The following is a 13,403-nucleotide window of genomic DNA, read 5'->3' as shown; positions in this document are numbered from 1 at the left end:
GAAGCGGTCATGCCGGTAGAGTTCCAGATCCCCAGCTTACGGATTCAGGTAAAGGAGCGCTTAAGTGAGAACGAGTCCGAACGAATCCGACTGGCAACGCTGTTGGAATTAGAGGAAAACCGAATAGCCAGCTTACTACAACTCGAACTGGAGCAAAGGAGGAGAAAAGCCTTCGTGGACCGACACCGGCGTGGCAATGAAAAGGAGTTCGAAGTCGGGAAACCGGTGCTACTATTCCAAACAAGGATGGGGAACATGCCGGGAAAGTTGCGGTTTCGATGGACCGGACCGTTCTGGATCACCAAGGAGTACAATGGGTCGTATCAGCTCGGTACGTTGTCTGGAGATGTCATCGGCAAGTGGGCAAATGGATTTCGGCTAAAGCCGTATAAAGGAAATATGCCAGCCAACACGTTCAAGCGAAACCCGGAAATCCGGCAAGATGAGGAACCGACACCGACAGACGCTGCCGAAGACATTCGGACCGAGGAAGAACCGACACCGATACTGACGAGGACCATCCCGGAAAACCGACAGAAGGATCCGGTATCCACACGAACCGACCCGAACAAATCGGGGGGGACCAGCAAATGACGTGGTCCAAGCAAAAGAAAGAAATATATATATATATATATATATATAATAATCAAATAAAATAAAAAATGACGTGGGCAGAATCGACGCGAATCATCGTAATGATGGGGAGATCACAAGAGGTGGGAGCGCCACCATGCAACGAAGAGGCGCCATGCATTAAAGAAGGACGTGTGCGGACTTGCTATTTAAAGTAGGGAACGTGGGCACTCACACGCGGCAAACAAGAAAGGACATACTAATTATGGCGGGAGAGGAACATGCGTGGGAAACGAAAAAGGACGGCTCGAGGCACAACCCACTATATAAGACACAGGCCTGCGAAGGGCTCACGTTTTACGAATTTTCCTACATACAGGCGCAGAAGCACAGAAGAGCGACCCGACGCACAGAGCACACACAGCGCGATCCCGAACACCAGGCAGCAGACGAATAATTCGAAGCAATGGTACTGTCGGAAGAGGCACGCCAATGGATGAGGGAGAACGGGTTAAAAGGCTTGCTGCGGATCGCCGACGCTCCACCACACGCAGAACTAGAGCAGGCGGCAGCATCGATCGATATATCAGAAGTCACGGAAGGAGCGGTGCAGGCACTCACGGGGATCAAAGCAGGAGGACTGCAAACAATCGAAAACCCTTCCAGTGAAATCCTGTTCGAATATTTCGGGGAATACTCTATCAGCAGCAAGGCGTACCGAACGCAGGGCGGAGAGAACCTGCTGTTCGGAGAAGTGGCCCGCGCTATGATGGAATACGGATTCGTGAATCCCCGTCCCCCAGCCATAGCCAAGTATCGGGCAGCATTCTTGATAGCAGCGTACGAGGGCTTACAAATAGACTGGCTCCATTTCATAACCGAAGGATTGAAGGAGGCCATCAAAAATCTGGTGGAAGGAAAAAAGCCATGGGCCGGGATAGCACAATGGCTAACGGTGTTAGTCCCACCGGTACTCCCCATCACACAAAAGAAAAGAGGTCGGCAGGAGACGACGCCGAAAAAGGTCACAAAGCGCCGACAGATCTTGGAGAAACACACCCCCGGATGGACCCCGCAAGAAGCAGAACAGCAGGGGGAAGGACCATCCCGACAGCAACAGGAACCGGCAACAAAGGCAAAACCGGCAGGTAAAGGCAAAGGGAAAGCGGCCGAGGAGGAACCGGTAGCGCGCAAACCAATCCATATAACGCTGCGACGGCCGGAACCGGAACCAGAGGTCTCTAAACAAAAGGTCCGTCTGGAAACCGCACCGGAGGAGGAAACTGAAATAGAAGACTCATCCGAACCACTGGTAAGACTCCCAGCAAGACAAGGTCGGGAGAAACGGGCGAAAGGACCGGCTCCACCAGTGGACAGAATTCAGCAGAGGGCGCAAGGACCATCTCCAGTAGCCGAGGCGGAAACAGCACCGGAACCCGTACCCAGGGAAGCAGCACCGACACCGGTTGGGCCGGACTTCAGAAAACCGGTCATCCCAGAGAAGAAGAAGGAACGAGCGCTAGAGCCAGAGCCAGAGAAGAGGCCGGAAAATCAGCCTGGCTTAAGTGAGCAAGGCCACCCCGAAATCGGAAGAACAAAGCCACAATGGCTGAGATGGCTTTCGGAGCAGTTATCGGGAGTAGCGGACCAGTTAGAGAAAGAAGAAACGTGTCGGCAACAGCTGACGCATACAACAACTCAGGAGTTGGTCGCGCTCCGAACACAGATCGAGGAAATGCAAGGGGAGTTGTTGCAGGCAAGGGAAGGAATTCAACAAGCACAAGCTGTCACCGAGCCGGTCGGGACAACAAGGAAGCAACCAGAACCGGAACCGGAACCGGTAGCCTTGCAAACCGGCCCTGAGACCGAAAAAATAATAGAAACCTTACGAGAGGAGTTACAAGCTCAGGATGCATTAAGGGAAAGAGAAAGGGAGCAGCAGAAAGCGGTGGAGGATGACAGACGAAAAATGGAAGAAGGCCTCCGGAAAGGTCGAGCCGCTAATGACCGACTGCAAGAAGAAAAAGAGAAGCTGCAGAAGGAGAAAGACCGACTACGTCGACATGCCGAACAAGAGATAGAACGACTGTAGGAAGAACTCCGACAACAGAAGGACCGGGACGATCGGTTAAGAGCTCAGGCAACCCGACGCCTGAAGCAGAAGACGGAGGACTTCGACCGTCTCTACCGAGATCACAAGCAGGCCGAGTCGGACAACAAAAAACGAGCAGCAGACTACGACCGGCAAATAGAGAAGCTGAAAGAGCAGCTCAAAGAGACCCGATTAGACCTAGCTAAGGCGATGGATGAGGTCAGTGCCAACAAGGAAGCATTGTCGGCGGAAATAGCCCAAGCAACAGAGAGAAGGAAGGAATTAGAGGCGCTAAGGCGGGAAAAGCTGGACCTGACCAAGATCAGGAATGAAGAAAAGGAAAAATCGACCTTCACGATCAGCAAACTGCAGAGTACCTATGAAAAGCAGAAAGCAGATTACGAGGCCCAGGCTCAGATAATGGCCGACATTATAAAATGGGCAAGGAAGGAAAAGCAGGAAGCTTATGCGCATGCTAAGGCAGGAGTTGACCGGATCAAGCTCATCATGTCAGGATGGAGTACCCGAGCTCAGGCAAGTATCAACGAAAGTACGGAAAAGCTATGGAAGGAGTGGTCACAACAGGCAGCCGAGCTGCAGACACTCCGAGCGGATGCCAAGAATCGGAAGAAGACCGGCGACAGGTTCTACAAGATGGATGAAGAAAGTATCGTCGCCATTCGGGAGGAATTGTCGGAGGATTTCTACACTTTAGCAGAAGAACACCTCAAAGAAATCCGAGGGTTGGTAGAGAGGTTGGATGACGGGCAGCTCGCAACTCAGTTGGAGTTGGAGAGATACGAGCAGGACCGGTTACGACAGGAAGCTAAGGGAAGAACGACGCCAACCACTATTGGTGAGGGAACGCGACCGGCTGAAGATGAACCAACCGACACCGAACAACCCCGACGAGGAATACCTGAAGACGAACTTGAAGAAGAGCAGGAGCGGACCGATGCCGGAGAAGAAGAAGAGCTGAGACCGGAAGACACCAGGGCAGAGGAAGGAGGCATATCAAGTCGACCAGTCGAGACCGGAGAAAGCCACACCGGTAACAGAACAGAGCCAGGAACGGAGGGAGAACAGGAAGAACCCGGACGAAGCGGTGAGGAAGCACCGGCACCACGGAATCAAGCAGAGCCGGAGCAGGAAATTTTTACGGAACAGCCTACCCAACAGGAGGTCGGAGACCAGGCAAGCAAGGAACAGGAACAGGAGGAAGAAGCACCACTTGACACTATCGAGCAAAGTGTGCTCAATATTTTGGAGGAAGACTGAGGCCGGGAGTGGATTCGAAGTGCAAGGCACTTTCCCACGGGCGTGCCATGTGTTGGCCGGTCAGAAGAGCAAGGACAAGTGGGAAGGCGGAATCGGATCGGATAATAGGAAGTAATAGTAGAATTATTATTTGGGACGGATTCGGTACAGTTGTACCGATCCGGATCCGAACCGATTCGGATGTCGGTTGCCTAAGCGCACCGATTGTAACCTTGCCGGATGCCTATAAAAGGATCCGATGATTTGTAAAGTTTTGGACGGAAGTAATACAATAGTAATTATTGTGTATTTATCTGTATCTCGTATTGTTTGCCGTCCGTGCTTAATTATAATCATCTTATGCGTGTAACCTAGCATCCAATCCTTACCACCCCTTTGGAGAAATGTCGGGTAGACACCTGTGTTGAGGCTAGTCCAGCCAGACAGACAACAAATACATTGAGTAGCGAGGATAGGGGCCTAAATTCTTATTAACCATACAACCTCATAAAATGAGTGATTTCTACAACATAAAAGTGATCGTACACAAAACTTGAGGATGATACTTATCCCGCACAATCACTACCACACTTGAGTAATGCTATTAAGATCACATGCATAGAATGAGGAATATCCATGCAAATGGATTATGGTTCCTGCTAACTTATGATAATTCTACACTACAACACATCATATAGACCATTCTCTACTTAATAAAGTTTCCCATAATATATATATGTCTAATGAAGAACCCCCGTCATATTTGATGTTGCCAATTTCATCCAATCAACTATCTTATGGGATCCCTTGCTCATTCCAAAAAATGATGTCATGGAACTGTTCAAAGCATGTTTCAACACTACATATGGGTTTTCATGCACCACATCCCTCCATCACTAACCTTTTGTTTTGGTCCTCCAACATGACAATCGAGGATTTGGATTGACTTACAACCCGACCAACTAAATTAAATTGAAGTTGAAGGGGCAATCGTGTATTTCTAAATTCTCACTACCAAGGAGCTTTTGAAGACCCCTCCCTTGTTCCTAGACTACCTTGTGAATTAGTATCATGAATAGCATGCAAGACATTCGTTGCATATTCACTGATTTCCCCTTTGTCTTATCTTTAACATAATGTTAAGCTTATCAATTCTTTGTTTACCCTTATCCATTAGACTTGGACTTAACTTTAGCAAATCAACTAATTGGTTTCCTTATCCTTGATCTCAGGACTTCAAAGTGAGATATCATTCCCACCTCTAAATGATGTTCCTTCACCCATAACCATCACAACATCAAAGAGTCCAACATCTCTCCTAAATCCTTATTTACTAACCCCTTCATTAGGGATTTCTAAATACAAAGGAGGACGATGTTGGCAATTGGCCATAAAGTGACCCCATTCACCACATCCAAAGCAAAGACCCACAAATGTGTCCCACTTTAATTTTAAAAAAAGTTATTTCATACCAACTGTGTCCATACAAACTCATCCTTGCATTTTACAAGTTGTATCCCATAACATACGAAAATTGCACTTGTTTGATGCATTTGCATATGGTGATACCAACACTTTACACATTTGACTGATCAACTCTTGTCAAAAAACAAGTCACAAAAATATGTGCTTGCAATCCATTGTCCCCCAAATCAAGCTCTCATTTTTTTAACAAAGCTTGATAATCCACGTGACATAGAACCAATACATTACATGTGCCAACAATTTATAAAAAAGCTCAAGAACATTATGCAACAACGCACTTGGATGTTCATGGAACCAGAATACAACATCAAAAACCCCTTGTGGGTCTACATTATGTTCTTAGCACAAGTCAACAATACAATTGTGTCCAACAATTGTTTAATCCAATTTATGAATGGGATTTTCCTTATAGAAATAAGATAATCACATGATTATAGAATGTATTGAAAGATTACCAAACGTTCTTAACATTGACGCCCACGTCATGCGCATCTTCATCAATGCTTTCATTTTCTTCATTTTCATTTTCCTTTTCCTTTACACAAAGTATTGGCAATCTTCCATAAATGATACCGATTAGGATCATCCTTGTGACACTCATCTACATGTATGTTCTCAACATATATCAATTTCCTCAACACATTTTAAGTTGTTTGGCACTTCCCAATTCTTCAATGATTACAATCTAGCATAATATTGCTCATTTTCGTAGCAATTGTTCCCACATCAATGTCCCCATGGATTGTGAGGAATTCATGTTCATGTCCTCTATCCTTGACGTCATATAGGACCAAGATAAAAGAGATTTTTCATGAATAAGAGAGAAATTTAATAAGAACTTACCAACTTCAAGAGAGAATTATGACAACAATGTGCTTCAATATTAAAGTCAAAATTTTGCTTTTGTGTCCTTCGAAATGTTTAATTGCTTTCTAACCGTAACATGATATACCCTTATTTTCAGTCTTCATAAACATAACCTTTAATTTAGACCTCTTAACCCTCCACTTACTATGCTTGCAAATATTTTCTATTATGTATGTATATATATTTATCAACATTGAGGTTGGGTCCTAGACAACCTAGGCATTAACCAATTTGTGAATCTAAATGATGGTGTGTTCTTGCCAAATTTGTTTCTAGCTCCACTACTATCAATCTAAGTATTTCGTTTGTAAGGTGGAGGACATGTGGAATCCTGTAATAGGATAAACGCTAATACAAATCTAGGCCAACTAACACAAGAAAACTAAAGAACATACTCTAAATAGCATGAAAGCCATGAAGACAAAATATGGTATAAAAATGAGTAATTACTAGATCAAGCAATCAATGGATTTGGGTGATGGTGTTAGAGTGACAAAATGAGAAGCCCAAAGCTAGCCTCTCATAAGACTTAAAGAACATAAGTTAAAGTACTTAGAATAACCCTTCCCAAAAGGGAAAGCTAAGGAATGAATGCAAACTTTGACCAAATTAATAGGAGCAAAAGAATATAAACAAGGAACCTAAGACATGATAATATTGTGGCGGTCACATGGGCCACACCCAAATTAGGCCCCTACCAAGCCCCCATAATTAGAAGAGCTAATTGGAGCGGGAGAACACCCTCCACGCTAAGAGCAGTCTATAAAATGTAACTTGGAACGTAATGGAAAGAAAGGAGGCTATTCTTGAGAGCATTTCACATCTTGAGCATTTCACATCTTTGGGTGTGGTCCATGTGACCGCCACAATATGATACCTAAAGGTAAGTTTGTAAATCACAAGGTACCATGAGTGTTGAACTTGTGGATGCACATGGATCCATGGACACTCAACATATGAAAAACCCAAGAGCAAGTATGGTGAACTCACCATATAAATGATCTAGGAACGCATTTAGTGATTAACATATTAGAAACACTAGGAAAATACCTTAATATAAAATATCTAGGAGCACATCTAGTGAATTAACATAATAGAAACACTAGGAAAATACCTTAATATAAAAGATCTAGGAACACATCCAGTGAATTAACATATTAGAAACACTAGGAAAATACCTTACATAGAAATCTTGAGTGTGTGTTACTACAATCATAGGCATCGAGAGACAAGGGTAAAAGAGTAAATAAAGAAAAATATGGAAAACATGAAAGTTCCCAGAGAATCTAAAGTGAATCATTTATGAAAATTATGGGACATAAGAATGCTTCTACAAAAATACAAATAAATGTGGGGAGTTGAAAGCTTCGTGGATGTATTAAAATGAAAAAGTTGAATATGCATCACCGTAAAGGGGACACATGGAGAATGAATAATCAAACAACACCACACATAGCTATATAGTAAGTCACAAATGGAATTGGTTGGCTAAAATACAACATGGGAAAGAGCCAGGATGCTTGATAGTACAACTTTGTGAATAGCACCAAGGACATCACACAAAAAAAAGTGCAAATGAATCATCACTCCAATTAGGAACAATGTGAATATGTCGATGCCTATACATCAAATTTTCTTGCCAAAAGTTTCAAGTTGGATGACTTATTAGATCCGCCTTCTAGTAGACATTTGGTGGATTGGTTTGTTGCTAAGCCTTACATCACATTTCCTTTTCATAATTGCCATATTTTTGGGTGTAGGAGTTATTTTTGGATGACATTAATTGAAGTCAATTTAAGATGTTTACGCTCTTATCTACAAAATATGAAGTTTCGGAGCAATGATTTACTAGACCGCGCAACGTGGCGTGCTACACATCATAATTGTTCCAAGTAAGAAGAAAGGTCTAAGAGCTAAGGAAACTCCATTGTTCATTCACTATCAACATCTATTTCATGAACCACAAGGAGAAATAATTATTCATATGAACTTCTACCTTTTTTAAAATATTTCTTTTTCAATGAAGTCTAGGGGGGGGGGGGATAGATAAGTTGTTAGTTTAGTCTTTCCAAACATTAATATTGAAATAGAAAAGCCGAATGATACAAAGAAAGGCGTGTACACTGTCAGTTACTTGTGTTGACAAAAAGATGCAAAAAGTTTGTGAGTGTTTTGGTCACATCAAGTGAGTACATAAAGAAAAGAACATATATCTTTTATGTATGTGATGATCAAATGTAAGGGTGGGGACTACGTCAAAATAGTGCGGCTGCTGGGAAACAGGCAAAGGCTGGTAGTAGTAGTAGCAACAACAACAGTGGTGGTGGTGGTGGTGGTGGTGGTGGTGGGGCATAAGCTTGACAAACAAGCAAACGAGGAACATATACTTTTTTCGCATTTGGCAGTTCCTTTCTGCGAATGAGTTGGCACACAAAAAGAGTACATACATATGCACATACGTACACACAGACAGACATATGAAATTAGCCGAATAGACAAAACAATATGAAGTTCGCCTGAAACAAACAACAGATAGATGAAATTTTAAGTCCCTCAAAAAAACAAACACGTCGATCGTCTGGCCCCCCAAGATTAGAAGTGAACGACACACTACTACATTTTTATTCACCGGCCAAAACCTTGGGGAACGATAATAATAATAATAATAATAATAATAAACGTTTTGCCGTGTGTGAACCCAATCTTGACTAGCTCCTTCAAAAATTTCATTTAGTATCTCATTTAATTAATTAATTAATTAATTAAAAATTATTAATATTATTAATATTATTTGAATATTATAATTGGGGCACGCAATAATTGGTGGAATTTTGGGTTTGAAGAAGAAGATTTTATTTTATTTATGGAAAAAAGAAGAAGATATATATATATATATATATATATATATATACATATATATTGTATGTATGTATGTATGTATATTATAGATAAGACAAAAGAATAAAGTAATAAATAAATAGAGAATTAAATTATATTCTTGTACACGTTGTGGACGCGCGCATTTAGCACGTGTTCAAAATCAAGGCAAACCCTTTCTCTATAAATAGTTTAGGGTTTTCCTCATTTAGCTATGTCCCATTTTTTTAATTCACTCAAAAAAATCAAAAGATCAAAAGATCTCTCTGCAGATTCTTCTTCTTCTTCTTCTTCTTCCATTGCATTTCCATTCCATTCCATCCTTTAAAAAAAAAAATTAACATGAAATCCTCCCCCTCCTCACCAATTCCATGCTGCAATCACCACCATAGCAGCCATGATGAGCAATCCATGATCAACACCCTTTCATCATCGCCTTGCGAATCCCCATCTTCGACCCTCGATTATAATGTCATTTCCGCTTCCGATCGATCATGCCGAGGATTCGACAAGATCACCTCCTCCGATCATCACGATCATGTCCACCGCATCATCGTCGATGCCAATGATTCATGTGCAGCTCGCGAATCCCCGATCGATCAAAATCAATGGCCCGAGCCTGTCCAAAGAGTCCAAATCCTCTCCGAGAGCGGGATCTCCACCATCCCTCCTCAATACATTAGGCCACTCTCAGAGAGACCTAACCCTAACCCTAACCCTAACCCTAACCCTAATTCCAATTCCCAACTTACCCAAAACCCTAACCTTATCCAAAACCTAAACCTAAACCCCAATGTGAACCAGAAGCCTAAGCTCTCTATCAAGCGGAGACCGACGAGCGTAGTAAACCCTAATTTCAACCAAATCCCTCATAATGACACCCCCAGCATCCCCATCCTTGACATGTCGGCGTTTCGGCAAGGCGGCGGTAGCGCGGAGTGCATTCAAAGGCACCATGCCTTCCTCTCGGAGCTTCGCCATGCATGCCAGACATGGGGTTTCTTCCAAATTGTCAACCATGGGGTCCCTACTTCCATCCTGCACGACATGTCGGCATTGTCACGCGGCTTCTTCCACCTCCCCATGTCCGAGAAGCAGGTGTACTCGAACAACCCGATTAGCTACGAGGGCTACGGTAGCCGTGTGGGTGTCCGTAAAGACGCGGTCCTCGACTGGGGCGACTACTATTTCCTCAAGGTCTTCCCGACCAATGACCGAGACCATAGCAAATGGCCCTCTAACCCACACCATTGGAGGTATATTGTTGGCTAACATATATATTATAATCTAATTAAGATGAATTGATCATGGTAATTAGTTTCTGAATCATTAATCCCATCCTATCTCTTGATAGTAGATTCACATTTCTTTTTGTTTAGTGATCCCACCTACAAAAAGCTTCTAGACATGGGACAAAATGTTTCATGACTTTTTAAGTCAAAAGGACGGAAAGAAGTCAAAAAAGTAGAGAATATTCCATTCCATCATCAATGATTTTAACTCAATTATGCAAAACATAAAAACTTTTAGGCCCACTTGACAAGTTTTCCTGAATGTTTATGCTTTGGCTTCCCCATCCATAATTATGGATGTGATATCCACAATGAGTCAAAAATATTTGATCCCAATGCACATAGCTAGTGATGTATTGACATTGTACCAATATTTTTAAACTATTTGATCTATGTACATTGATCTAAATGATTTAAAATTCTCCACATGCACAGTTATAAAAGATGTTAAGTCATCATTTGTAGAAGTGCATACAAATATTGATTAGTTCAAGTCATTGTCATTTCTAAAATCAAATCCTCATGTAGGGAGACGATGGAGGAATATTCGGAGAAGATGTTGGAGGTGGGGAAAGAGGTGCTCACGGCAATGTCCATGAGCTTAGGGTTGAAGAATGAACGAGAATTGGAAGAAAGGCTCGGGGACGAAATAGACGTTGGATTGCGTGTCAACTTCTATCCACCTTGTCCACAACCAGATCTCACCCTCGGTCTTTCTTCTCATTCTGACCCCGGTGCCCTCACTCTTTTGCTCCCCGATGATCAACAAATCGCGGGGCTTCAAATTCGAGCTCCGGTCTCTACTAATGAGTATTCCACACAAGGGCGACTCCAAGGTGATTGGGTTACAGTACAACCACAACCTGATGCTATTATCGTAAACCTCGGTGACCAACTACAGGTAGTTATAACCCTCTATATAATCACTATCAACATCAACATCAACATTACAAGTCCTTAAGATAAACAATTCCCACTTTGACATTTGTTAGCTCACCAACACACATAACATGGCCAAATTACTAGATGTGATAATTGTTTTGGTTCTACATTACTACACAAAACAAATTTCCTAAATAGGGGAACCAATGCCTTTCCACTAAGTAAAGACATGGTGACAACTAGGGGAGGGGAGGTTGGTCCAAGATTGTCCTTCCATGAGGTTATGGCTTGCTATTATATAAACGAGTAAACAATGTTTTTCTATAAACAAGAAACAATTGTTATTGGACCACTAGACTTGATTTAATTAAGAAATCCAAGTTCATCGTGTGTAGCCCTAGAGCAAGGTATGCAAGTGTACATATTAGACTACATAAGAAAAAAACAACTAGACTTATAATAGGGCTAAATAGCCTATGGTTACAGAAACAAGCTAGATGTATACGGCTAAATAGGCTATGGTTGCGCAAACAAACTAGACTGACTTATAGGACTAAATAGGCTATGGTTTTACCAGTAGATAGACTACAAGTATGGATCATTTACACTTAGCTTAATGTCACTTTTTCTCTAGCTGCAATAATAATAATTGAAATTGGAAAGTGAAGGAAAAATTGCAACCAAACTACTAGCCTCTACCCGTAAAACGAACTCACAAAGTTATAGAAATACACCAATGCCTAGATTTTGTAAAGTTGTGGAGGGAAAATTGCAATCAAACTACCTTGGCTCTACAAGTGAAAGGAACTCACAAAGTTATGAAAAATAAGTCAATGCCAAGATTTCGTAAAGTCATGCGTTGAATTAAAAAAAGTTTACTCACTCACCATTACTATTGTAGAAATGTTATGCCCACATTAAATGCTTTAATTCATGTACAACTTTCAATACATTAATTTATGCAGTTCATGATTTGACTTTAGATCGGATAAATGTAAACAAACTTGTTCTTGTCCTGTTTCTTACAGATTCTTACAAATGGGTGTTACAAGAGTGTCGAACACAGAGTAGTGGTCAACAATAAACATGAGAGACTATCTGTGGCATGTTTCATAAGTCCGACTAATGACACACTTGTGGCACCATTACCCGAGCTACTTGAATCAAAGAATAATGGATGTGCAATTGAGCCAGCCTATATCCCCATGACCTTTCGAGAGTATAGGTCCTTCATTCGTAAAAGTGGCACTAATGGAAAAGGGCATCTCAACTTTGTAACTTCGCCGAGTACTACCTCTCCTAAGGTCAACTAATCATGATAGAAATATACCTTACTCATTTGTCCCTCCACAAATTCCTCTTATATATGAGATTATAAATTCAACATTACATACAATATTGCAGTCGAGCACCAAATAAAGTGATGAACCACATTCCTATATTCAACGTTCAACACACAAAGACATTGTTAATGACCATGTTCAAGCACCAAAGCATACTATTACATGTAATTTATAAGAGCATAAGAACACGATGTGAGTTAAAGGCAATGGTTTGTCCTTGCCTAAATTTTTTTATGAGCCAAGATAATGCAAAATGGCATCATAGCAATATGAACTTATCATGTTTTTTGTTACTATGTAGTAAAATCCCCACTAATCCCCGTCATTAAGAACAAACCTAAATGGAAAGTGTTGCAAAACAAGCTAAAGAGTCACCTAACAAAGCGATTTGTTGCAAAAATGTCTTTAAATTTTAAATTTGTTTGCTTAGTGTGTATCCTACCAATCAAGAGACTCTTATTGGCAAAGAGATCCATTAATGACAAACAGACTCGCCTAGGTACTAAATAAAGAGTTCATCATGAAAGGATGCTTTATCAATGAAGAGATAGTTTACCAACGAAAAAAGAGCAACAACAGTCGATGAAGAGACTCATGTTGACAAAGAGACCAATTAAAAGTAAAAAGATGTTGGATTCACTATTAGAAAACATACCGTTACAAAAATTCTAAACACTTACTCGTGGTCAAGTTTCCATATATCAAGTGAACCCATTGTGAGCGAATTATAAAATA

At 41.8% G+C, this 13,403-nt stretch overlaps 1 protein-coding gene across 2 annotated transcripts; it reads left to right on the top strand.

Moving 5' to 3' along the window:
• The first annotated feature begins 9,406 nt into the window (after window positions 1-9,406).
• LOC147851036 (jasmonate-induced oxygenase 2-like) lies at window positions 9,407-12,961 on the top strand. Of its 2 annotated transcripts, XM_087335583.1 has the most exons (4): window positions 9,407-9,857; window positions 9,900-10,407; window positions 10,972-11,344; window positions 12,354-12,961. In XM_087335583.1, exons 1-4 carry the CDS (start codon window positions 9,494-9,496, stop codon window positions 12,636-12,638), a joined length of 1,530 nt encoding a protein of 509 aa, XP_087191709.1. In that variant the 5' UTR covers window positions 9,407-9,493; the 3' UTR covers window positions 12,639-12,961. The 2 variants fall into 2 exon arrangements, with proteins under 2 accessions (XP_087191709.1, XP_087191708.1); XM_087335582.1 differs by having other exon boundaries at window positions 9,407-10,407.
• The last annotated feature ends 442 nt before the right edge of the window (window positions 12,962-13,403 follow it).

The sequence above is a fragment of the Azolla caroliniana genome, unplaced genomic scaffold (genome assembly GCF_043228905.1).
Source record: "Azolla caroliniana isolate FFs.n. ecotype wild unplaced genomic scaffold, voAzoCaro1.0.p SCAF_20, whole genome shotgun sequence".
Lineage (NCBI taxonomy): Eukaryota > Viridiplantae > Streptophyta > Polypodiopsida > Salviniales > Salviniaceae > Azolla > Azolla caroliniana.
Note: the sequence above shows the minus strand (reverse complement) of the source record. Positions and strands in the feature narration are given on the sequence as shown.

Coding starts and splice junctions, on each gene's coding strand:
- LOC147851036 (XM_087335582.1), top strand. CDS start 9,494: ATGAAATCCTCCCCCTCCTCACCAATTCCATGCTGCAATCACCACCAT. Junction 10,408..10,971: donor TCTAACCCACACCATTGGAG/GTATATTGTTGG, acceptor ATCCTCATGTAG/GGAGACGATGGAGGAATATT. Junction 11,345..12,353: donor ACCTCGGTGACCAACTACAG/GTAGTTATAACC, acceptor TGTTTCTTACAG/ATTCTTACAAATGGGTGTTA.